Source organism: Ambystoma mexicanum, chromosome 12 (assembly GCF_040938575.1).
Source record: "Ambystoma mexicanum isolate Mex_15411 chromosome 12, UKY_AmexF1_1, whole genome shotgun sequence".
NCBI lineage: Eukaryota > Metazoa > Chordata > Amphibia > Caudata > Ambystomatidae > Ambystoma > Ambystoma mexicanum.
In genome coordinates, this window is record NC_090936.1 from 903,388,272 (window position 1) to 903,415,136 (window position 26,865).

The window sequence follows — 26,865 nt, forward strand, 5'->3', positions numbered from 1 at the left end:
TGCGTGGCTGGTTGGTATAGTGGTTGGTTTATTTGTGGCCCCAATATCCAACATCCCTTGTTTTTTATCTAGATTGTTCTTGATCACTAGAGAGACCCCAGGCCTACATTTTATGGATACCACATTTTCAGTGTTAGTGTTGTGTGCCTCCATGGGCTATTGTGGTATTTTTGTGGTAATTTCCACTACCTTATATACGGTAGGGAACTATGTCCAGAGAGTCTCTCTTCCCATTGACTCATGTACCTCCAACAGGCTATGCTACAAACAGTCACTCACAACTGTCCATACTGAATAAAATCATGCACACATCTGTTTTAAAATGACAATTGCACTGTTTAAAAATCTACCCACGTTTAAACCTTTCCCCATGGAAAATGAAAGAGAGAAATAATACACACTAGCTATCTGTTTTCAAATATTTTTGTATTATAGAAATTTCTTTTAAACACAGTTTAACTTTTTTTACAGAAATAAATTAAATGGTACAACATTATTTGTGATAAAATGAACAGAGAGCTGCGAGAATATATTCAATTGGTAACATTAAATATGCTGATAAGAGACTGAGACTCCCTTTAATACACTGACTGCACAGTTTCGCACACTTTCGCACAGCTCCCACTCGCTTCTATAATTGCCTTATCTGTTCAGCATGAGTTTTCTCCGGGTATTCTATTTCCGAATTTTGCTCCCTTGAAAATCAACCCCAGTGAGAACAAGCGTCAGCCGTTCTCAAACCGGGGTTATTGCCTGGAACTCTCAGCTTTTGCAGCAGGAATGCCCCAGCCAGGAAACAGATCCTTCTCCTAGCTCTGCAAGATCTCGATTGTTCTCCTCCTCCTAATCACAGCCTCTAGCATGATACTTGCTATGACGCTTCTCCAATCAGAATCAATCATGTCATCTCCTCCCTCACTACACAATGGCTCACTTCTACAGTGGCAATTATAACAAACTAATTTCCTGTTCCTTCGAGCTCTTTGCTTCCTGTAGTTATGTGGACAGAGCAGCAGAGAAAAAAAAATGAATGTGCGTTTAAAAGTTCACTTTCAGAGTAGGCCTAATTCTGCAGTGGAGACACATTTTTATTAGTGGGTTATGTTAAATGAAGTTTTATTAGTCAGGTTAGTTATTAATAAGGTTAGTTATTAATTTTCAAATGTTTCTCTTGCAACATAGGCATTTCAGGTGAAAAATAGTGTGCATTTTGAATGTGCACATGTGTGCTTTTAACTGTAAAAATAGATTTGCATCTTATATGTAAAAATCGTTTTTGACTGAATAGCCTGTCTTTACTTATATGTCCATGTTACTCTGGCAACACATATAGCAATGCACCACACTCATGTGGTGGTGCTGCATCAAATAAAAAATGCTACCTGTGCAGTAGTGCTGTACTGTGTGCTGTAACACGCCAAATATCCTTACAGAACTCATCTTCAGCTGTATTAACAGGATTCCAGTAGGCATTGATAATTGCAGTTTCTGGTGCCATTGGGTGGTCAGAGACCAGGGTCTCATATTTTAGAAATTAGAGTCCTGGGTGCGGGTTCATCCATTGTGTAATTTTCCATGAACTCTTCATATTAAGTGGGGCTAATAGTACCATCATATGTTGGCCCTTATGGGGTTGTAGGGCAGGAACCCAACAAATCTGATGGTTTGCCGAGGCAGATGTCATCCAAGTCTCTTGCATCAGAATTAGGCCATAGTTTTTAAAAGAATTTTGCTGCCTAATTGTGTCAGATATTTATTACCTCTGGTGTTCCAGATGGCTATCCTCATTTTAGCTTGTTGTTGACTATTACAATCTATTCTGCTTGGCCATGGTTGGTTTTGGGAGTTGCTTTCGTTAACCATGCCCAATTTGTAGTTGTCTTAGTAGGAGAGACAGTAGTCACCTCTTCATAAAACATGTCTTGTGTTAGATTTCCCTTTAAACCTTTGCAGTTGTTCAGCAAAGGCAGGTAGTTGGGAGTAAGGGTATTTGGATAGTATACCTTTCGGCTATGGGTGTGTTCTTTTTGTCAGTCTTTCGTAATTCGTTTGAGATGTATAACAAAGCCTTTATCATATATTTTTTGTTTTTCTGCCCACAATGCAAGTCTAACGATTAACGAGGGCATTTTTAGCGTTGCTGTATCCATCCGTCTACATCATGTACTGGTAACCGGCGCAATATCTCCAGTTTGAATGGAGCATAGTGACGGCATGGTGTGAAAGGCTGCTAGTAAGGTGTGTCTGTTGGGATATGGATCTCTATATCGTCGATCAGGCATGATTATGACAAAATGTGTTATCAAGTGAAAATCCACATCGTCCCTTTGTTTCTCTTCTCAACAATTTTTTTTGTCTTTATGAGCACTTTTCTCATGAATTTTACCATTCATACGTCTAGGCTTTGGTGTTTTACTATTACATTTGTCGAGTTTGGCTCCATGATTGTCTTTACCCAGGGTTTTCATTCTTCTCTCTTTCAGTGTTGGAAATTCATAGCCCGTAGATCCAGTATTTGGGTTCACTAGGTCTATCATATTTGTTTTCACAGGCAAAGGCATGTCATTTCCACATCAGATGAGTCAATCATAACAGAATGAGTGGTTAGGTTCATTAGCAGGCTCGTATGATCTTCGTAGTTGAATGGTGGTTGTGACATCTCATCCCGCTCTTCATTTTCATTTAGGGCCAGCTCTGCCTCTTGTTCCAGCTGAGTATGTTCAATAAGTTTCTTTTCCTCCTTTTTTTAATATTGTTGTTATTCAGAGGCATTGTAAGAGCCTTGATAAATTTTCATTTCCCTACATTTTGGCTTCCGTTTTTCTATTTAATTCGATTTTTAGATTTTTTTGTTTGTTTAGTATTACTTTTTTTCATAACTTTCTTGGGTTTAAATAATTCATACACTGTTTCATCTCTGGGGGATTCTGAAGAAATTTATTTTTCGTGCATCTCAATATCCTCTGGCTCTTGAGAGGCCAGAACTGTTTGGGGGTCCACATTTTCATATGTGGGGTTTGGTGTCAGCTCGAGGTTAGAAGCCACATCTATGTTCTTGCTTAGATTAAGACAGGGGGCCAACATTGAACATGGTTCATTTAACTTGAAGTCTTGGAAGCCTAAACCAGCCCTCATTTTGGACTGCAAAATCTCCAGTACTGTAGCACCAAGCTCTTTCAAAGTCAGTATTCCCTGTTTCAATTCCAAAATCTTTAGATTTATTTGATTAAGTTCAGAAAATAATTGGTTGACATTTTGGTTTAAATTAAACAATATTTTTGAGTTTTGTTCGACTTTAGAATCCATGTGTTCATACATTTTCATTAAGCTATAGAGGCCAGTATTCATGGCCGCCAAAGAGATTTCGAATGCTGGTGTAATGGGGTTTTTAAATCCAAAAGAGGGTCTGAGAGTTGGCATAACATTTGATATTTGTGATGCCATGGAGCGGTCTAGCATTTTGTTATGTACATAAGGATTTAGATTAGGATAATCTGACAAAGTTGATTTGTTTAGTATCTCTGGCATCTCTTGTTCAACATTTATATCGAGCATTTGTATTTCAGGAACAACAGAGTCAATATCCCCCCCTTCAAATATCGGCAACATGTTTTCCTCTGAAGTGCAAAGATTGTGTTTACAAGCTCGCTCACTTGCGTGAACCGGGTGAATTGCATCATTTACATCAGGTGGTAACAGAGTCGGCATCAACCCATGAAGCTGCAGGATATCCCTGCTGAGTGTCTCATTAAGCTCTCTCCATAAAGTTCCAACCTTGGCAATCCTGTAGACATCGGCAGCTTGGATTCTTGCAAGAACTTATTTTCACTGCAGACTTCGCCCAGGTTGATTTTCTACACATCAGCAGCTCTCCTTATGAGGGTGAGCTGCTGAACACAAAGCTGCCATCCCTCCATACAGAATACTCCCACACAAGCCATAACCACTGGCTGTTTAAGCTGATTGATTCACCCATGGCACCAGCTACACCGAACTATACTGTTCCTCTTCCCTTACCACAGAGCTTTCTTTCCACATAATTTACTGCTTAGCCACTATTCAACACTGGATAGTGTGAAACGCTGATGCGAAGATAGGCCTGTTAGTGGACTGTTGGTGGCGAGTGGCGTAAATCCATGCCCTTTTTTGAGCCCATTTGGTAAGAATATATCAAGTGTTTAGTCTGGTGAGCCTTGCCATTTAATGACAGCATGATTAGATATTTGAGTTCAGAATTGATGGAAATGGGGGAGGAGGGTGGGTCCATATCATTACGAACACTAGATACAATTAGGAAACTGGGGTTTATAAGGGTTAGGGAAATGGAATCCACATTTATCAATGATCACAATGAGATACAAGTTTTGAGAGCTATGTTAATTAATGTTAGATCAGGTGTTAAGCATGCAATAGAGATCCATGAGCTGATTTTGGCACAGGACCTGGATTGCCTATTTATAACAGAAACATGGTTTAATGAGACCTCGCAAGCTGTGTTTCACCTCCTGGTTCCACAAGGCTACTTGATACAACATATCAATAGAACAGGAAAGAGAGGAGGTGGGATTGCAGTTATCATTAGGGCACCTCTGAAACTGTCATACCTGCAACCTCTAATCTGGGATGCTTGTATTCAGTGTTCACCAAACAAAACTATAAAAGTCCTTTTTGGGTACCGGCCACCTGGCCCATCACCGGCCTTCTCGGAAAAACTAGAATTATTTCTGGCAGATGTGGGGAGCAAGCATGAGGAGTTATTATGTTTGGGGAATTTTAATATATGGGCGGAAGACATGACTAGGGGAGATGGGAGAGATCAAAGGGAGATCCTAGAAGCACATACTTTGGAACCCCTGGCATCATCCCCGTCACACTACCAGGGTCATTGCCTTGATGTTCTATTACATCGAGGAAAAATAATTCAATATATAGAGACAATTCCAATATCCTGGACAGACCACTACGCCAGAGTATTTGAAATGAGAGTGCATAAAAAATCTTCGGATTTGCACATGGAAAGTCGGAGGAAGCAGTTACAGAAACCAAAAGATTTACTAAAAGTCTCAGGGGAAATACTGAAACATGTGCTAGCACAGATTGAGGACACTCTCCCATGTGAGAAGTTCTTCGATAGAGGAACGGAAATTATGACTAGGATATGTAATAAACAGGCCCTTTTCAACAAGAAAAGCCTATGAAACCCACTAACCCCTGGTTCTCACCTGATTTTACTAAAGCAAGGGGACAGGTGAGATCCTTAGAGAAAAAATTGAAAAAAGATTGCACAGAGTATAATTTGGAACATGTTAAGGGTCACAGAAGAATCTATAGGAGAGCAATCCTTGAAGCTAAAGCTAAATTTATAACTGGAAAAATTGATAAGGTTATGAATAGACCACAGGAACTGTACGCTGCAATCTCCCAATTAGCGAACCGTAGGTGTGCATTAGCAGCGCCAGAATCATCACAAGCACAGGCGGATGCATTTAATAACTATTTTGTGAATAAAATAATGTTAATACAAGAGAAAATTCGGGCATTAAATTATTAGATCCCCCAGAGGATCTGGAAATAACTGAGGAGACTAGTCCAGAACATATAGTACACAATGAGATTGGAGTGTGCCAAAATGTATTTACATTTACGGAAGTTTCAAAGGAAAGGATTTGTTGTTTGCTTTCCGCTTTGAAGCCAACTAATGATACGCTCTTTGCCATTCCATCATCAGTAGCGAAACAAATAGCCCCAGATATTACCCCATTTATTACAAAATGTGTTAATAAATCACTTATATCAGGGGTAGTACCATCAATTTAAAAAAAAATCGGTGGTGACACCGCTGCTAAAAAAAGTGAACCTAGACCCTAAACATTTTCAGAACTATAGGCCAATAGCAGGATTGCCATGGCCTTCCAGGATTTTGTCAAAAATTGTGACCACTTGTCGGAATTGAAATAATATTATGCCTCCTATCGCAGCAATTGTATGTGTATTGGCCTACGCCAAGTTGTCTAAAACATGATGCGAATAAACTCTGCGGCAAGGTCTTGACCTTAGAGAAAGTAATGTAAGTCGCCATCTTGGATTAAGCCGCCATTTTAGGTTCTCTTGTACTGTGGAAGTCACCCTGAACATCAAAATGGAGGCCGAATGACATTCTGAGTAAGATTCTGGCCGTTGTGACCTCCGTACACACAAATAATTAATATGCCTGCAGGCCACTTGTTGGGGTCGCGAACTGAGACCTTGTCCTATTGCTGACCTATGTGTAAATGTACAACTATATCAGTGAAACTGATCAAAAACGCATAAATTATAGGATTGACCTGGCTAGAAACCCTTAGGCCCGATCCCAGGAAAGGTTTACCCGCAAGAGGGTTGGCCAAGGGCTGGACAAATCATATAAAAGACCCAAGTATTCCAATGTACGGTCTCTCTTACTAATGCATCGAACCTTCGTTGAAGTTCGTTACGTTACTCTGAGAGCCGAATAGCTATCCGTTTGTCAATTGACTTTGGTAACTGTTGTAGCTTTTAAATAAAGCACTTGTATGTTCTTTGTAACCTGTGTTGGTGTGTTTCTTTTGGGCTTCCCGGCCTCATATTATTTTCATGTTTTCACACACCCAATTGCAGAACCATGTTGACCAGGAGAATCTGCTAGACCCATTACAGTCTGGTTTTCGTCCAGGTTTTGGGACAGAGACGGCGTTATTAACGGTGGGGGATGATTTGTTAGAAACAGCGGATCAGGGGGGCAAGTCCCTGCTGGTTATGCTGGACCTATCCGCCGCTTTTCATACGGTGGCCATGGGACTCTGTTGAGACGTCTGATGGAAGAAGGAGGGGTGGGGGTAAATGCCCTGCAATGGTTTAGATCCTTTCTTTGCAGCAGAGAACAAGGAGTTCGACTTGGAGATTTCCTGTCGGACTCAGTATTACAAAGCTGTGGATTGCCTCAGGGATCCTTCCTTTCCCCACTGTTTTTTAATCTATATGTAAAACTACTCATGGATATCCTGAGGAAGCATGGTATACAGTTTAATTCGTATGCGGATGACACTCAGGTGTTCCTGAGGATACAGAATCAAGAGGAAACATACGAGATAGTGGAACGATGCCTACAAGAACTACAGGGCTGTATGTGTGCCAATCAGTTATTGTTGAATGCCAGCAAAACTGAAGTAAACATATTTGCCTCAAAACACCATCTACAGAAGAAGAAATTGCATCCCCCCAGGTCTATTGGGGACACAGTTGAATTTCTCCAAAAAAATTAAGAATTTAGGCTGAATTTGGGAGGACAATATGGGAAGTGGAGCTCAGGTGCAGGCAGCATACCATTCATTGCGCATATTGAGTCATATTTGACCTTTTATTGCAAATGAGGATAGAGCGGTAGTTATCGGTACTCTGGTTAATTCGAAGCTAGATTATGGTAACCCATTGCTGTCGGGTATCCCAGTTTACCAACTGCGTAGATTGCAGTTGGCCCAAAATAAATCAGTCCGACTGGTGTACAGGGCAAATAAATCAGCCTTAATATCTATCCTGAGAAACGCTGTGCACTGGTTGCCTGTAAAAGAGAGAATAGAGTTTAAGGTCCTTTGTTTGGTCTATAAGAGCGTGAATAAGATAGAACCAACATACCTTTCAGATAAAATCAGGAGGTATATTCCCACCCGACAACTGCGCTCCGCAGACCAAAATCTGCTCTGCATACCAGTCACAAGATGTGTGAATAAAGAGGACCGCAGATTCACAGTCTGCGGTCCCAGAGCGTGGAACAAACTGCCTAGAGAAATCCATGACATTCAAACCATCTCGGCTTTCCAGAGGGCCGTGAAGACCTATCTGTTCTGTTAGGCTTTTTATAGAGTATGTTTGCTAAGTAATTCTCATAAGATTCAGTGGCCCGTTCATAGACAAATGTCAATTGATACATCTGCGCCCAGTTACGATTTAATTTGTCCATTGCGCGTTATAAATACCTCAATTCAATTCAATTCAATGGATGGTAAGTGACTCTTTGATGTTCAATACCCTCAAAACTGAGGCATATCTACTTTCCAGATACTAGCACCTCATCCCTCTTTCCTTTTACTATATCCTGCCCATGATACTCTCACTTATCTCCCATGACCTCCGACCACAAGGTTACCTTCAAAAGTGATCTCAAATGACAGCAATGTATTGCTTTTACTCATCAGATACTGAACTCAACCTCTTACAAATGCTACTCTTCCAAGACACTAATTTTCACCCTTATCCTCAGCTGAATGGATAACTGTGCCAGCCTCCTCATGGTGCTCCATCTTTACTGCTTCACCATGCTTGACAAGGTACTGCACTTTGCTACTCACAAACATTGTAACTTCCCGCAATGCTCAAACACTGCTGTGCCCCACATCAATTTAGTATGGCTCTTCATGAAGAATCACTCCTTTAAATTCATTGTTGTAGTCTTTAAATGTGTGCATTTCCTGACACCCTCCTCAACCTGACTAACTTAATCTCCCAGAGATACAAGGGACCATCGTTCAAAACTGCTGTTCTTCATCGAAGTATCTTCAAAGCCAGTCCTTTATGCCTGCTGTCCAGAGAAGGGGTCTTTTGAAGTCCAGAAGAGGAGTGCTGGACATCTTGAGCCTGAGAAATGCATTGGTGTCACCCAGGATCCAGACGTACTTTTTGTGACCGCTGGAAGATGTTTCTGTCTACTGCCCAGAAAAGGGGGTACCCTAGAATAGTGCTGCTGGATACCCGGAGCTGCAAAAGTTCCAAACTGCCTAGGAATATTCGTAATATATATCGTTAGGTGCCATGGAAGGTCCGCCAGTGGTTTTCCTGCTACCAGATGCTATAAAAGATGTCCTGAGAGTGCAGACTTGGTGAATGTCCATGGTCCACTCCAGGGGGCGAGTCCAGGTCACCAGAAGCCATCCAGACGTCTGTGTTGCAGCTGCAGCACTGAAGAACCAAAAGTTGGAAAAACCGAAATATTCCAAAACACGACACCAAAAGTGACCTATGCACCCGTCTCCGCCAGAAGTCATTGAAAGGTCCCAGGGGTCTTATCTTCATCCAGCAAGCCTTAAAGGAGACCACAGCAAGTTTCTTCTTCACAGGATTTATACAATCAGAGAAATCATCGACCAAAGGAGAGCACCACGAGGAGCCAAAGTGCGGCAATTTTAAAAGATTTGGTTCCTTTTTTTCTTAGACTCAGCATCCCAGTGGGTCCTTCTTCCAAAGGGGGTCCATCCTTGGAGGGAATCATCAAGTAAAGCTGGGAAACTCTTGGATCCTATTCTCCTGTGGCCTCTCAGGTACTTTGTGGTGGTAGCACCTTTTAAAAGAAAGCACGTTATTGAACAATATTGGACAGGGCTGTGAAAGACCACATAAGTTACTCCTAACATTTCTATTACAGGTTGCCCAGGTGGGGGGGATCCTCACTCAGAATTACTCTAAAGAAAGAAGAAATCTACCTCTGTTCATAACTAACCTGTCTTGCTTTCCTATTTCATGCTGGTTACACCTTATTATAAGAATTCACCTGCCATTTTAAACTGTCTGCAGTTAGTGCAGTTCTTACTAGATTTAAGAAATGTGTGGTACCACATAGAGTGTAAATATTTACCATTCTTTGAATAAGTATTTCCAAGTACAAAGTGTTATCATTTATATGTGTACATAGCTGAATATTATTTTATATAAAGAAGCTGTGTTATCACCAACATAGTGTGTTGACATTAATTTGATGGGGCTTTGGGAAAACACTGTACTTAAGAACCTGCCTGCATCACCTCCTGAAAGCTTATGCCTGGCTGCTCGTCCATATCTACGGGATTGAGATCCTTGCTGGGGTTGTTCTGTGCCTTTACCCTACCATATAGGGGGCAGAAGTACCCCCTCCAGTCTTTACATCTGTCAACCTCTATTGGAGGCCAGCACACGATCCGGGCTGTGGGAGGAGGGGTACAGGAAAACTCTCCTCCTTAGGGGTGAAGAACAAATCATCAGCTTTCAAAAACCAAATTAGGTATTTGTGCAGTACAGTACAGTGAATGAAATGTGTTGTTTATTTGCATGAAAGGATAGTAAACTGTAACAGTCCAGGAAACAAGACTTGTTTCATGCTATGCTCAGCTGCTAAGGGGTTTCCGTGTAATCATGTGTTCTGTTTTTAGTGCCTCTAGCATCCCATGCATCCCGTTTAAATGATAACTGATCTATTGTACCTCAGAGCATTACTGCTATTAACTACAAAGGCACATATTTGTGATTTGCTTCAAAGGGGCTCATTAAGAAATCTCAATGAGGGTTTTACTCAGTTTCATATAGGCTGTGGGGAGGATGGGTGGGGAAAACAATTGTAGGCTGTGTGATGTGCCTAGTCACTTCACTTTCTATGTTACGGTTGCTTGCAGGAATCTGAACAGGTTACGCTCCCTCTTCAGAATCAAATGATCTATTAGGGAGTAATACAATGGAACTAGCTTTGCCAAAGAGATGTTCTTTCTTCTTACAAATTCCTCTTGAAATCGGGCAGTAATATTACCTTAGCTCCTTCTTATGGCACTGCTCTGCTGGTCACTGTTTCAAAAATGAAAGTGGAACTGTGGGAGTAGAAACAGGGGTAGGCGCAGATTTGTTCTTTATGTTCCGAGTTTGTGTTGGCTTGTTTGTTGTTCCTATTGTGTTGTTGGGCAAAATGTTCTGTTTGTACGGAATACTGTTGGGTGGTGTTCATGCCTTTTAGCTGTAAAGCTGTTGTTGACTAAGTGTTGTCATTGTTCTGTGAACAGAACAATGTAATGTTGTTGTAATTAGAGCCATAGGTATTAAGATTATCATACTCTGTGGTGCAGTTATTCTGATGTAATTATCATGTCTGCATTTTTTGCCAGACACATCAGTTGTAACAAGCAACATTTGTTTTTGTAATACATAAGTGTTTCTTTTCCAGTGGCCTAAAACATGTTCTGCATTGTCTCTGATCAGTGTCAACAAATTAATAGCCAAAACTAGAACTATTGTTTATACCAAGCATACAATGGTTTTTGTGCATACACATTTTTCTGGCAATGGAGTACTTTTGCTAGGTATTGTGGGGTATCTAGACTTTACATCGAAATCAAATTCATCTAAGACCTTTCCATTTAATTTTATTCAACAAAAATACTTTCCATCGAAATGCATTTTCATTGAATAAAATTCAATGGATATTCGATGAATCTTTTACATTTAAAATTAGGGTTAGGGTAGGGGTAGGGCAAGGGTAGAGGTTAGGGCAAGGTTTAGGGCAAGGGTTAAAGTTAGGGTTACAGTTAGTGTAAGGGGTAGGGTAAGGGTTAGAATTAGGATAAGGGGTAGGGCAAGGGTTAGGGCTAGGGCAAGGGTTAGGGTAAGGGGTAGGGCAAGTATTAGATCTAGGGTTAGGGTTAGGGTTAGGGTAAGGGGTAGGGCAAGGGTTAGAATTAGGGTTAGGGTAAGGGTTAGGGCAAGGGTTAGGGTTAGGGTTAGGGAGGTGGTGTCTTGGGAGTTGGGGGTGTTGGGGGCAGGGAACCCCCTCCCAAAAAAACAATGACGCATTAAATGAGGCTGGCCAAGGCCAACATCCTTCGAAGATTTCAGCACTGGGCAGCTCCATGTAACATTTTAATGTTACAAAAAAATGCATCCAAATGCTTTTTTTACATTTAAAAGTCCATGTCCATCGAAACGTGTCCATTTCTCTATTCGATGGACAGGTTTCGATGGATATGCACTTTTACATGTAAAATATAGCATTTCGATTGCTTAGCATACGATGAATTTCCATCGATGGATTTGCATTTCAATGCATTTCCATCGATGGAAAGACCATAAACCGTATTGTGGCAAAATTGATATCTTGAACTGGTTGATGAGTTCTCTTTATATTCACATATGAAATCTTTGTTTACCCTATTTATTTGGAAACATGCACCTTTTGCACTGATTTGTAAAGAACTGCAGATGTTGGGGAGGAGGAAATTCACCTCTAAGTTCTCTTTAGAGAGTATAGCTCACTAACTACACATGCTTACAAATTGTTTTACTAGTTAGTCAGTTGCATACATGGAAAATAAAATGTGCACAGAAGACAACCACTTCTGCACTTTGAGAAACAATAATTAAATGTAACATTGCTCAAGCCTACAGCACGCTTGCAAATGGTAAGCCCCAGTCCCTATGCCCCGCCATCTACTGCCATCTCCTGTAAATTCATGCATATACTGAATATGACAATTGCCTGCTATTTGTAAACTACTGAATACTGTAATTATTGTTAACTGTACGTCTATTATTGTGTCTTGGCAGTGCTGCACCTTCTTGCTTTCCGTCAGTATATGATAAGCATAGAACGTCTTGTCAAAGTTCTCCTTGCTGCTCAATAGATACAAATAAAAAAAAGACATCTCTGCACCACCATCCTTGTTGAAAAGAGTGCATAAAAAAGAGTAACTCAAGATAATTTAAATGGATTGACAATATTATATATTACTCAATTATTTTTCATTTCACAATAAATATACTCAGAGCTTAAAAGATGATCCTAAGTCAAGGACAAAAGCATGGTGACATTATCGAAACTATGTTGTGTAGGTGCCTTTCCCCGTCTTACTACGTGTGAGAGAAAAAATAAAATAGCAGAAAAAACCCCTTGTCGGGGAAAGAGGCACTGAGACCCGGCTGCAAGAGTTCAAAGGATGGTTTATTTCTCCAGCTAGGAAATAACCCCAAAAAAACCCTCCCTTCTCATTACATCTTATTCATATTTATATTAGTCAAAGTAACTCTAACAAAAAATGCTAAATGGACCCGATTGGCCAGACGGTGTGGTGCTGTAGGTGTGGGTAGCATCTCTTCCTCCTGGTTGGCTGAGTAGCTCCGGACGTCAAACATCTTGTGCTCCATGCAGGTCAGGGTCCGGTCACTGTGGTCACTACCTAAGCTAACATGTTACATACTAAATAACAAATTATTTAAAACATTTTATGCTACTTGTCACATTTCTACATAAGTTATACACAATGATTATTGTCAGTACAATTGGGTCATTCGTGGCTTTGATTGAAGGCCTTGACCTTCATTGTGCATATAAAAGAATCAGGCTATGTTTCACATCTCTTCTATGTTTCAAACTCATTAGTACAAGTAAAAACATATATAGTAATAAAAATGCTTAAGGTTAGTAGTGGGTGTATTGGTGGGTTTTGCAGCAAAGGCGAGGGTCTGGCACTTGAAAGAAATAGCTTACAGGGGGTGCAGGGTCAGGATGGCAATAAATTGTTCTAATGGGGGTGGGTGGCTTGCACGTTTATGAGGACGAATCGAGCAGAAAGTGCTTAGCTCATCCTGGTTCACATGCCGGTTCTCAGACGAACAGTGATCTCTGAGGAAGAAAACTGTAGCATATTGATTGTTGCAACTTTCTCCAGCTTCAGCGTGAGAATGGAAGCGCAGAGCTTTCCTTCGCAGGGGGAGTGCAAGGGTGGGGGCCAGCCAGCTGCCTGCGCGCCTTGTGTGTGTGTGTCTCTGTCCTTGGCTGCTGTGGTGGAAAGCGGAGCTGAGCATTGCTGTCTATTGCAGTGAGGCCTGTTTACCCAAGATGGAGTTGAAAGGGGGAACAAAAGATGCATGCCCCGTGTCCTGCTCAGTAGTCCCATCTATGCAGCAGTCAACCATGGTTAACTTTACATAAGGGCAAGGGGCAATCCCACTACCGAGGGCACGTGGTCCAAGCCTTGTACTGAGGAGCGTACAATGTGAGGGGGCCTGACGACCCCTCGCTCCCATACATTCCCCCCTTTCGTTTCATCTAAAGTAACAAACTACTTTATCTCGTTCTTTCCGTTCTCCCTTCGGTAGCGCTCAGCTTCAGCCACAGCCTCATCCCAAGCAGGTGTACGCTTTGTTGGCATTCATGCTTTACACACACTTCTTAAGCTGTTACCTCTTCTTGCGTATTCTTCTGGGGTGACCATTAAGTATATCCCACCATCCCCATCTAAATCTATCCAGACCTTGTTATACCACAGCAAGTTTTTTGGTTCTCTAATGGTAGTGTAATGTAGATTATCGACCACGTCCCCATACTGTCTATAGATGTCAGTCATCCTATATTGTGGTGTGGTGTATTCTCCGGTTAGTACTGTCCCGTTATCAGCATCGGAAGTTGGTACGAACGTGCAACACGCCCCCCCAATTTTTTTGCAAACACCACCGTCCATCGCTGTGATAAGATCTAAGACATATCTGTTTTGCATTGTCATCAGGCGCAGTGCACGGAGCTCTATTTTTATGATGTTGAATCCTTCTTCAGTGTCGTTGGCCAGCTGGATGAGTTCCCAGCGTGTTCTCTGCAGCCATTTCGCGTTTGCCCTTGCTTGAACGCCTGGTGCTAGAAACGATGCAAAGAATGTTTCTGCAGATGAGAAAAGCTTATACTGTTGTGGGATTTTAGCAAGGAGTTCTGACGATTTGGACGAAATATAATTGGATCTTTTTCTGCGTGACAACTTGGTTTTCTAAGTTTCTTCTGACAATAGTTTGTATGCTGGGGGCTCTGTGATTGTCTCATCGGGCGCTGTCGATGGTTCAGCTGATTGCCCTGCTGCCGATGTGTCAGTCGATTGGCCTGCTGTCGATGTGTCAGCCGAAGGCCTTGCTGTAAACTGGACATGGCTCTCTGGTATCACCATTAGTGCTGAGTGAAGTGTGGCTAGGGCACAAGTGCCCCTCCAGGATGCTGGGAGATGCAGGTAAGCTTGTTTGCCACAGATCCAGTATATGTCCATTAATGCAGCAGTGCCTTTTTTCATGACTGGCATTATTAAAGTCTTATTGCACTGCCGCACGGTTCCCATGTTCACTTTCCCTTCTCCATGGAAGCTAAGTTCGTGCAGTATTTCCTTTTGAATCTTTATGGGTCTCTCCAGGGGTGTGACCCATGTCAGCTTGGTGATGCACGTTTCCTTTGCCCATTCGTATGTTTCATCTGGCAGCCCTCGAAAACCCCTCGAAAACCCCTCAGCTTTGCATTCAATTGTTTCATCATGCCACTTATCATCTGCATATCTTGTGCCTTTTATAACGAAAAACGGCTCCTGGAGGCAGATTACTCCTTGTTGTCTGCTGGTGCAAGTTTGCTCGTTTTCCAATTTTTCCATAGTGACTGTGTGTGCTTGAAATGTCTTTTTTATTCTACACAGCATCAGATGAATCAAACATTGGGCCTCAGACAAGGGTACTTCCTGTGGGATTAACATTTTTGGGGTTCCAGTTGTGTGAGGAATAAGTGACCACACGTAACAACTTTCGTTACTTGCTTGCTTTGCTGCAGTGCTCATATCTGAATACCATTTGTTTGATTGGTCAGGGTGTCGGGGGTCCTCTATTTCATCTAACCCCAGGTTATGATAAATATCGTATCTATTTTTTCCCACCCCCCTTTTTCTCCTCCTTCTGTTTTTTAATTGGGTACCAACTTGTGGATATTGCAGCGGGAATATTCTAGAGTATGCTTCATCTATGTTGTTCATGGTGACATGTGTGTATTCAGTAATGGTTTCTGGTGCAGTGTGTGTACGCATGCTTGTATTTCTGGAATTAGTTAACCAATAGTAATCATCATTTACAGTCCTTCCAAGCTCTATTTCCTTGGCTCCAGTATTATTCAACAATGGAATAGCAGTTTTGTTTACGTGCAAGTGTTCAAGGGGCAAAGTTATATTTTTACTATTCAATTCAATGTTATAAGTGTCCTTCAAAATAGCCGTTGCTTCAGTCCATATTAGTTTAGACCCTGGTTTTCTCATATCAGTTCCGCTCACCCCTTTGTTCATTTCATTTGCCACATATAAAACAACATTATACCAAATAAGATAAAACATCATTATTGCAAATAATATGGCAGCATATTTTATAACACATTCCAAATTATTTAATCTACTGGCCCTAGTGGTATCCCTATTGCTATCTAACATTTCAGCTTGCTCAGCCATTTCGTCGCATTGGCTCATGTTGAACCTATGTGGGCGAGACAAATTTGTTAAGTCATATGAAAAGAAACATAATTGCAATTGTTCATTCTTTTCCATTTCTTTACTCAGTTAGGCATTTAATAATTCCATTTCATTTCATCATGGAATAAAGGAGGAAAAAAATAGAAAAAACAACACAATTTATATGAAAAGAAAAGAAAGAGAGAGAGAGAGAGAGAGAGAGAGAGAGAGAGAGAGAGAGAGACAAAATATGTAAAACCTTTGCTTTTCCCCTATACTTTCCCTGTCCAAGTTGCAATTTTCATCATGTCAACCTGTGCCAGTGATGGCATCCACACAGTCGGTTTCATTTTGGGGAGGTGTAACACTGTGTGCCCTTCTTACGTCTGAGAGGTGCACCCAGTACTTTAACCCCGTAACTTTAACTGCAGTTGGGGTGCTGTACACCACTGTGTATGGACCATGAAATCTTGGTGAATTCCACCTTCTTACAAAATTTCTAACAAGAATTTGCTCCCCTGGCATTAAAGGCCCCTCCGGGCTGTCTGCTGTCGGCATGGAGGTGTCTGTTGCTACATCTTCAGTAAATGGTGAAACAATTTGTTTTGCTATGCTGCATACTGCGCGCATTAGCTGTGTTACGTATTCCTTAAACTCTTCTTCCAGCACTGTGGCAGCCCTGTGCGCATCAGATGCCCTCCTAACAGGGGAGAGCGGTGTGTGCATTCTCCTTCCCGTCACGATTTCGTGCGGGCTTAAATGATGATCCTTGCATGGTTGGTTTCTGAGTTGGAACAGTGCTAGGGGCAGACAATATACACATTTTCTTTTCAACGTGCTGCATAATTTCGATAAATTGCTTTTGAGCAGACCGTTGATCCTCTCCACAACTCCATTGGCCATTGGATGATAAATCGAACATAGTTTGTGTTTCACCCCCAGAAGGGAGGTTACTTCTTTGAAAAGGTCATTCACAAAGTGCGTGCCGTTGTCTGAACGGATCACGTCACTGATTCCCCACCGTGAGAATACATCTCGCACAAGGAACTTGGCAGCACATTTTGCATCAGGATGGGGACAGGGGCCCACTTCTACCCACCGTGAAAAAGGGCATACCACCACAATCAAGTATCTTGCTCCGTTACATCTTTCTCCCATATCGGCATAATCAATATGTAGTTCTCTAAATGGACCTGTAGGACGTGGCAAAGTGCCACGCAGAGTTCGCAATGTCATTCCTGAATTGTAAGTTTGGCATGTAGTACATTCAATCACAAATTTAGTCAAGTATTCGTGTAGATTAGGAACAAACCAATCCTCATGAATATCTGAGGCAATGTGTTGTTTTGCAACGTGAGCTGGAAAATGCAGTTGTTGGAATGCTGCTTCTAATAATTCTACGGGCTTCACTACCTTGCCTGTCGTTTCCTGTCTCCAAATGAGATCTGTGGCTGATTGCTTACACCCTCGTTTGCCCCACAACTCCTGCTCTTCCGTTGAGGCCCTTCTCTGGAGTTCTATCAACTGTGCTATGGGCATGTTATTGTATGCTTCTGCTGGTTGTTCTGCTGTGGTTGTTTTTACAATGTACTCTGATGTTGGTGTCTTATTGAAGTACGAGGCTTCTTTCGCTGCTGCGTCGGCTGCCGCGTTCCCCAATGAGACGGTGTCTGTGTTATGGGTATGGGCTTGGCATTTAACCACTGCTACTACCGATGGTTCTGCTAAAGCTTCTATTAGTTCATTTAGCAACGTGGCATGTTGTACAGGGGACCCGTCTGCTCTTCTGAACCCTCTCCTTCGCCAACATGATAGACCTGAGTGAACTGTGGTGGTGACATAAGCTGAATCTGAATATATGGTCACGGCACAATCTTTGGCTGTGTGTAACGCGCTGATTAGCGCAGTCAGTTCGGCTGCTTGTGCAGAGTAGTGTGAGGGGAGGCATTTTTGAACAATCACTTCATATGTGTCTTCTTCCATGCATACTACCGCCATCCCCACATGTTTCTCTCCTGTCTCTGAGTTTATGGATGCTGACCCGTCTATGAAATACATTTCTCCTTCTGTAAGGGCGTTTTCGCTTGCTTTGGGAATGTCATCGCCCTCTCCCTCATATGTGCTACGATCGTGTTCCTGTAAATCCTCAGTTGTGCATAGCTGACGGTAGCTGGGTTCACTGTCTTGCATCTGATCACATGTACATTTGGACTGATATATTATTTCATAAGCAGAGGCTCTTTGTGTTGTGAGGGTAGATTTTGATCTTTCCAAGATAGCAAATAACGAGTGTTCCGCATATAGCGTCACTGAACATCCCATTACGATTATGGCACTTTTCTCAATGGCGAAGGCCGCTGCAGCGAGGGCCTGTTCGCAAGCAAAATGTCCCTGTATTACTGGGTCTAATATTCCACTGTAGTACGCTAATGGTTTTGGCTTAGCAATGTCTTTTGTGTCAATACTGCTGTCATCAATGTTCCATTGGTGTGTGAAAACAGGAAAAATTCCCTTTCATAATCTGGATTTGCAAGACTCGGGGGGGCCGGAAATAAGGTCTTTTAATCAAGAGAATTGAGCAATTGTCTCCTGTGTCCATTTTATTGGGGCCCTGTTCTTGTGTGCTTCTTTCAGTGCTTGTAGCATTGGCCGTGTGTGTGCTGCGTAATTGAGGATCCACGCTCGGCAATAGTTACACATGCCAAGAAATTTCTGCATGTCCTTCACTGTTTTTGGTATGTTAATGTGTCGAATGGCTGCTGCTCTGTCTGGTAGTATTCTTTTTCCATCTTTAGATATTTGCTGGCCAAGATACACAACGTCAGCAAGGCAGTATTGTAACTTTCCTTTGTCCACCTTGTATCCCTTGGCAGCCAATACGTTAAGCAGTGTTATCGAATCTTCTCTACACTCTTCTTCTGTTTTGCTGCAGACGAGTAAATCGTCTACGTACTGTATAATGGTGCTCCCGACATCTATGTTGCCAATGCCTTCTCGTAGTACTCTGTTAAAAATGCTTGGGCTCTCGCAATACCCCTGTGGGAGTCTGCAATGTTCATATATGCTGTTTCCTAATGTAAAAGCTGTAAGGTACTGCGACTCTGGTGCAAGTGGCACAGAGAAAAAGGCATTTTTCAGATCAATGACAGTGAAGAAAGTTGCCTCTTTTGGTATACTGCACAATATTGATGACGGGTTAGGCACTAAAGGGAACTCTTTTTGGATGACGTCATTGAGTGGGCGGAGGTCCAGGACCATTCTCCACGCCCCTCCTTTTGCTTTCTTAATCGTAAAAATCGCTGTGTTGCACGGGGAAGTTGATGGCACTAAGATACCTTGGCTTAGGAGTGCATTCACTGTTTCTCTAATACCTTCCTCTGCTTCTTTGGATATTGGGTATTGTTTCACTCTGGGTGGGTGGGCACCTGGTTTCAGTTTTATTTTTATGGGAGTTACCTCGAACAACAATCCTACACCGTGTGGTCCTGTAGTCCAAATTTCAGGTGCTACCCTGGCCATGTCTTCTTCAAATATTGTCAGTGGGGCTTTTATGTCAGCCATGAGTGGGTTGTGTATTTCTCTGTATTGAATCATAATGTCACGTGGTATGCTTATTTCCTTTATTATTTCTCCATCCCCTTCGTAATCAGTAAACAATTCTTCATCAGTAATATCTTTTAGCATTATGTTTGGCTCTATGCATAGCACACTTCTCCACTCGCGTCCTTGCGTGTCCAGGCCTATGACCACAATGCGTTTGTTGGAAACTTGAACTGCCTCGATGTCTATAGACATAATTGTGCCTGGCACTACATCTGTTGGTGTGATTGGGCGGAATATGAAGTCGGATGGTATTCTCCACTCTTTTTGTGTTATTTCAGGCACTACTCGGGCTAATGCCTATATTCCATAGACGAACATGTCCATGTCAATGGGAATCCCTCCTACTGCAATTTCCTTGGTATTCGTGCTTATTATCAAGAGTGCCCGTACGGGGCATACCCCTCGCGTCGAACACACTATTCCTCTTTCAGTAAAGGCTATGGTCATGTTTAACTTACTGAGCAGGTTTTGTCCCATCAAATTGATTGGCGCGTCTTCGTAATACAACAAGGGTGCACGCACTGTTTTTTCCCCCCACTGTTACATCAAGATCTTTTGTATAGGGAACTTTTAAAATAGCCCCAGAGAACCCCTGCATCTCCAAATTTCTTCCCGAGAGCTGAAACCGCCCTTCTGTGAGGCATGATTATTCTGCTCCAGAGTCTACCATAAAGATAAACTGCTTGTTTCCTGTCTCTGTCGCCACTAGTGGTTCTTCATTTGCACTCTGTGTGGTGGATAGGACTGGACACGCAAGTGCTCCCTGTGGGCTGTCCTAGTCTTGGTATCTTTGCTGACCTGGCATTGAAAAAACATTGTCACCCACAACCGTTACACCGCAGAATGGTGCAGGGGCACTGTTTGCGGCCGCTGCAAAAGGGTTATTGTTTATGTTCCCCACTGGGTTTTGTCTCACCATGGGCTGTAGTGCGTTTTGCTGTTGTGGCTGCTGCTGCTGTTGCTGTTGTTGTGGGGCTGGCTGTCTCTGTTGCATTTGGGGCTCATTGGGGCTCATAGCAGTATTGATCCTGTTGTCCCTCCCCTCCCCATTGGAGCTCCACAAGGGCTACCTGGGTGTGGGCAGCCCCACCCCTGTTCATTGTTCACGGGCTGTTGTTGCTGCTGTTGAAAATACCCTGATGGTCGCATTTTACAATCTCGTGAATAATGTCCCCATCGTCCACAATTCCAACATGACCCCTGTTGTCCGCCCCTTGGTCCTTGCCCACCATACCCTCTGTTTCCTATTCCTCCGTATCCTCCCCTTTGCCCGCGGTACCCACCTCTTCCTTGGGCCGGTCTGTTCTGCCACTGCGATCCTTGGCATGGCTGTTCCTCTCCATTCCACTATCCCTGATCTTCTCCAACCTACTGCGCTGCTATCCCAACGGGCCTTCCTCCCGCGTTTTCCTCTCCTTCGTTTCCTCTATCTGCTGTTGCACCAGCAGTAATGGCGGCAACCTTCACTAATTTCGTCTGTACCAATTTTGCTTCGACAGCTAGCCTCTTTTGCGTGACCTCCTTTTGCTTCCTTTTGATCCTCCTCCAGTGGTGTACAATTATGCTATGAATTTCAGGCCACCCTTTGGCTTCGATCCCAGCTATTTTGTCCAAGGCCTTTTGCACCTCTTTCGGCAACCTCTTTTTAATGATAAAATAGAATAAAGCTGTTGATTGATTCCATGCCGTACCAGTTTCGCTTCTCCATAAATCTTGCACTCGCACAATGAATTACGCAGTATCCTCGTTCTCCTCCATCGTGCACTGCATCACTACATGTCAACCTGGAACGTCTGGAAATGCACGCCGCAATGCATCCCACGCTTGTGCGCGAACATTGTTAAATGGTGATCCATTGTGTCGGTCACAGCTCATCGTACTCCCTGGAACCCTGCCCTTTCCCAGATTGTGTCTGCTTGGTCCCTGATTGCTGAAACTAATAGACTTTTTATATCACCTATAGCTAACGGCACACCTGCCGTGTTCTTCTCAAATACATGTATCCACTTACCTGCCCCTCCCGTCAGCGGGGGGAGGAGTTTTAACAAGTTGGTTTTCTCCATTTGGGCCCACGGAATGTAATTTGGCCTACCTGCTCCTTTATGTATCAGTGGCATTTGTAGTTTTTGTTTCTTTCCTGTTCTGCTCATCTTCCCTTTTTTCGTTTTACTTAAAAGTATGTTTCCTATCCTCCCTGTTCGTTGTCTTAATCTACGTTGCCATAATGGTGGCGATAGTGTGTCTGGGTAACGGCGGTTTGGCAGTGGGGAACCCTCCGCGGCAGCTGCCTCTTCGTATTCATCTAAATCGTCCCATATTTCTTCTATTTCTGACTCTAGCTCGTTGTTACCCTCCCAGTTTTCCTTGGGTTCACTTCCTTGTCTTTCACCCTGGTCTCCACTTTGTTGACTCGCCGGTGTATCTGCGCGTATAATTCTCACTGGCTTATTATTCAATTGGAACAGGAACTGTCCTGACTGCCACTCTTGTTCTTGCCTCTGCTGCGATGACGTCCCTTGCGATACTACAGACTGCCATGATACCGAGGCGGCTGGAGTTGCATTGCTTGCTGCCCCTATCGGGGGTGTGAGATCTGCCAGTGACAGCGGGGGTACCTCCCCTCCCCCTGGCAGCATTTGCCCTTTGTCACATAAAGCTCTTAACCGTGTTATTTCCATTTGTGCGTGTGCTAGCTGATGGTTCAAATCACCTGTTAAACGTGCTATGTCCACAGGAGGCGCACTTGTGGGGCCATACAGGCCTCCTTTGTCATATGGTGGAGGTTCGGGGGATGTTGCCCAGCCCTGAGCAGTGGCGGTGGGTGGTATATACAGGGTTCACTAAACCCTACCGCTGGCCTAGTCATTAAGGGATAGATTTTTGTTACTTCGTTTTCGGTTGTAGTTGTTGAGCATTCCCCTTTTGGTGTCCCGTCTACTTCTTCATGGTTTTTCTGCTTTTCTGTCATTCGGCTTGTACCTACCTCTGCCGTGGGGGCAACTTCCTCAAACATTCGCCATAGATCTAACACTTCTCTCCGGTTCTGTAACTGTTTCCCTTTGTATCGTGCTAGCAAATGTGTTGATACTAGGTCCAACACTCTTTTGTCAACTGATCCTCCTTCTGGCCAAATTGGTGTAACCCCGTCTCTCTTTATCTCAGTGATCCACTGATTGTGATACTTCTGTATCCTGTCGCTATAAAGTGGAAGGTGCTGGCAAATATGTGCCAGTGGTGTTACTCCCCACATGGCAATATTTCTTTTCCTTTCTTGTGTATTCTAGTACCTTTGAATCTCTTCCCACCTCTAACTAAGTATGTCAGTTACAATATGTGGAAATAATGTTTTTTTTATCAATGCTTACAATTATCATTTGTCACATTAGCTTTTTGAGAGGTGTTACCTGATCACCGCTCAGTTTATTTCTTCTGCTTTACCTTATATTAATTACAAATTACTTGTATTAAAATACTTTAGCGTGTTCAACAAGACATATACATATAAGCAGACCAACAAACATATAATAATGCAACATACACATGCACTGCCTGCACGCGTTTGTTCTTTCCCTATTCCCGTTACTGTCCCTGTTTTTTCTTCTTCCCTATACTACCTACTATTTCGCATTCACTCCCCACCTCTTTCACCTTTATTATGTCTCAAGATTTCTTACTTCCACGGAAAAAGAATATTCTAAAAACTACTCTGAGCCTACACGAGACCCCTACTATTTTTCTCTTTATCTTTATTCTGCACTTGGTCGGGACAAATGCTACACGACACCGCCTTCCACCCCCTACGGGCTAGGATACCACTTCTCTTCTTCTTCTCACTTCTTACAACACCTAATGGCCATATAACGGATAGATCAGAAAAGCCTCACCGTCACTCACGCAGACCCTATTCTTGGCTACCTTCCCTTTGTTGCTAATTCCCTTCTTCCCGTATTTCCCCTTACCTTCCTTTGGGGTCTTTGCAACCGGGACTCCACGTGTTCAGTCAGGTACTCCGAGGATCGCCACTCACGGCCGGACCTCGCTCAGGTCTGTCCCCCAACCAAGCCGTGGCCTGCCTTGGCGAGCAGCTTTTTCGATCGGGTATTCGTCAACCGGGAACCCTTGACCCTTTCTTTTTGGTGTGCACAGTCTGGTCAACCGTGGAGGCGATGGTTCTGCTGGGGGGCGCCCTGGATCTCGCTGCCGGGCGGCGCAGGCCTCAAGGCACCTCTCTAAATCACGTTGCGGTGGTCACCAAAAATGTAGGTGCCTTTCCCCGTCTTACTACGTGTGAGAGAAAAAATAAAATAGCAGACAAAACCCCTTGTCGGGGAAAGAGGCACTGAGACCCGGCTGCAAGAGTTCAAAGGATGGTTTATTTCTCCAGCTAGGAAATAACCCAAAAAAAAACCTCTCCCTTCTCATTACATCTTATTCATATTTATATTAGTCAAAGTAACTCTAACAAAAAATGCTAAATGGACCCGATTGGCCAGATGGTGTGGTGCTGTAGGTGTGGGTAGCATCTCTTCCTCCTGGTTGGCTGAGTAGCTGACGGACGTCAAACATCTCGTGCTCCATGCAGGTCAGGATCCGGTCACTGTGGTCACTACCTAAGCTAACAGGTTACATACTAAATAACAAATTATTTAAAACATTTTATGCTACTTGTCACATTTCTACATAAATTACACACAATGATTATTGTCAGGACAATTGGGACATTTGTGGCTTTAATTGAAGGCCTTGACCTTAATTGAGCATATAAAAGAATCAGGCTATGTTTCGCATCTCTTCTAGGTTTCAAACTCATTAGTACAAGTAAAAACATATATTGTAATAAAAATGCTTAAGGTTAGTAGTGGGTGTGTTGGGTGGGTTTCGCAGCACAGGCGAGGGTCTGGAACTTGAAAGAAATACCTTACAGGGGGTGCAGGGTCAGGATGGCAATAAATTGTTCTAATGGGGGTGGGTGGCTTGCACATTTATGAGGACGAATCGAGCAGAAAGTGCTTAGCTCATCCTGGTTCACATGCCGGTTCTCAGACGAACAGTGATCTCAGAGGAAGAAAACTGTAGCATATTGATTGTTGCAACTTTCTCCAGCTTCAGCGTGAGAATGGAAGCGCAGAGCTTTCCTTCGCAGGGGGAGTGCAAGGGTGGGAGCCAGCCAGCTGCCTGCGCGCCTTGCGTGTGTGTGTCTCTGTCCTTGGCTGCTGTGGTGGAAAGGGGAGCTGAGCATTGCTGTACTATCGCAGTGAGGCCTGTTTAGCCAAGATGGAGTCGAAAGGGGGCACAAAAGATGGATGCCCCGTGTCCTGCTCGGTAGTCCCATCAATGCAGCAGTTATTCGTGGTTAACTTTACATAAGGGCAAGGGGCAATCCCACTACCGGAGGCACGTGGTCCAAGCCTTGTACTGAGGAGCGTACGATGCGAGGGGGCCTGAGGACCCCTCGCTCCCATACAGTTGCAATACATGTTTTAATGTTTATGGTACAAATATTATCCATTAATGCTTTGAGTCACAAGTGAATACATTTTTTTTTGTTATCCTCTGGGAAAGATAATAAAAAAATTTTAAAAACTGCATCTATTTTACTGTGTCAGTGTGTTGGCTGCAGATTTACCAGTTACCGTCATGTTATTTTATGTTCCATCAATGTTACTGTCTAAAGGATGCTTTCTAATTTTTTGTAGGATTATTTAACAAGACACAAATTTGGTAATGCGGCCAGAAACGATCTGTGGAATACGCTCTCCCAGGTAAAGCCAATTGCTCTTAGGACATTGCTGAAAGGTATATCACACATAGGCGCAGTTAATATTTTCTTTTCATTAACTTACATTAAGATATTCGTTTTTAGTTTTCATTATACACATACTCTATTAGAATTATAGAGTTATTCTCTGTTGATTCTCTAAATCTCTTTTATTATAATTGAAATTGAATGCATGCAAATACATTTATTTTGAGTTTGACAAGTGACAGTGTTTCAATAAAAGTTCCTAACTAATGGCCTGTGGTAGGACAAGCAAAGTAATTACACTCAAAGAAGGCCTAATTTAGCAGCATAGTTGTTTACATTAAGCATTGTGCATGTGGCTCTCATCACTTAATACATGCTCAATGATGAGTAAGTCTAAGGGCAATGTAAACCAAGCCTTGCAAATAACATGCATAGAAATGAAGCGTAAATACTAGCAAATATATTGGAGCTCATTTCCCAGTAAAGAGACGAATGCCTGCATTTGCACTTACATGCAAAGTCCCCACTGTGCATTTTCCCCCATTTGCAGTGCAGAGTGCAAACGGCAAGTGTAAACTGTAGGCAAAATCGACTGTGGCCTCTCTTTTTCACTCCACAGAGCAAAGTGAGTAAATGTTGCCTCTCGTGTATGCATGGGAGGCACTGTATGCCATGGAATCCCAGGGGATCTGCCTGCTTTTGGCTGGTGTTAAAAGCAAGCAGTATCTATAGGAACCCACAGCATTTACGCCTGTTTGAAAAGGTAATGCTGTTGTAATAATGGAGTGTTTGTATGTCTGAAAGGATGTTATCTTCCATGCCCCCAGTCTATCAAAGAACTACATAAAAATATGTAAGGTAAAATTCACGCATCAACTGTTTACTCTTTTACGTTCATGCCGCAATGTTACGTTACTGATTAAGAAACATGTGCCTGAATGCATTTGATTTTAAGGAGTAATGGAAGATTCACTTTTTCAAATGGTTTTAAGACGCTTATTTTTCTCCCTCCTTCACTTGCTCTATCCCCTCCGTTTTTGAATCTGTATTCCGAAAAGTAATTCAGGAGCTTTACCTTATACACTTAAAATAAACACAAATCTAAACCCACATTATAGTTAATAATAATAATAATAATAATAATAATAATAATAATAATAATAATAATAATAATTAAGCCTTATAGACTTAGGCCTCTGGCTGTACCAGGAGCTATGGGCCCTAATGACCGAGTTAAAGACCTGAGCACAGCAAGGGCATTTACTGGGATGTATGGACCCATAACTCCCAGTACAGCCAGAGACCTGGTCTAGGGGATTACAAAAAACTGCCTAGAGCCATTGCTGGGAATTGGCTAGTTCCCAGCTACCACGTACAGCGTGAAGCAGAGAAAGGGGAGGGGCTACGATTGCCGCAGGGCCACGCCTGCTGGGCGTGGCCTAGAAAGGTGATTAAGTGTTATTCTGTTGATGATGCTGGACC

The 26,865-nt window shown here is 42.8% G+C and overlaps 1 protein-coding gene across 1 annotated transcript in view; it reads left to right on the forward strand.

The window, feature by feature from the left end:
- The window catches only part of TRHDE (thyrotropin releasing hormone degrading enzyme), a 3,000,980-nt gene that overhangs the window by 1,902,108 nt on the left and 1,072,007 nt on the right, over positions 1-26,865 (forward strand). Inside the window, exon 8 of the mRNA XM_069629390.1 lies at positions 25,334-25,399. Coding sequence (XP_069485491.1) covers positions 25,334-25,399 — 66 coding nt within the window. The remainder of the gene's footprint in view (positions 1-25,333; positions 25,400-26,865) is intronic.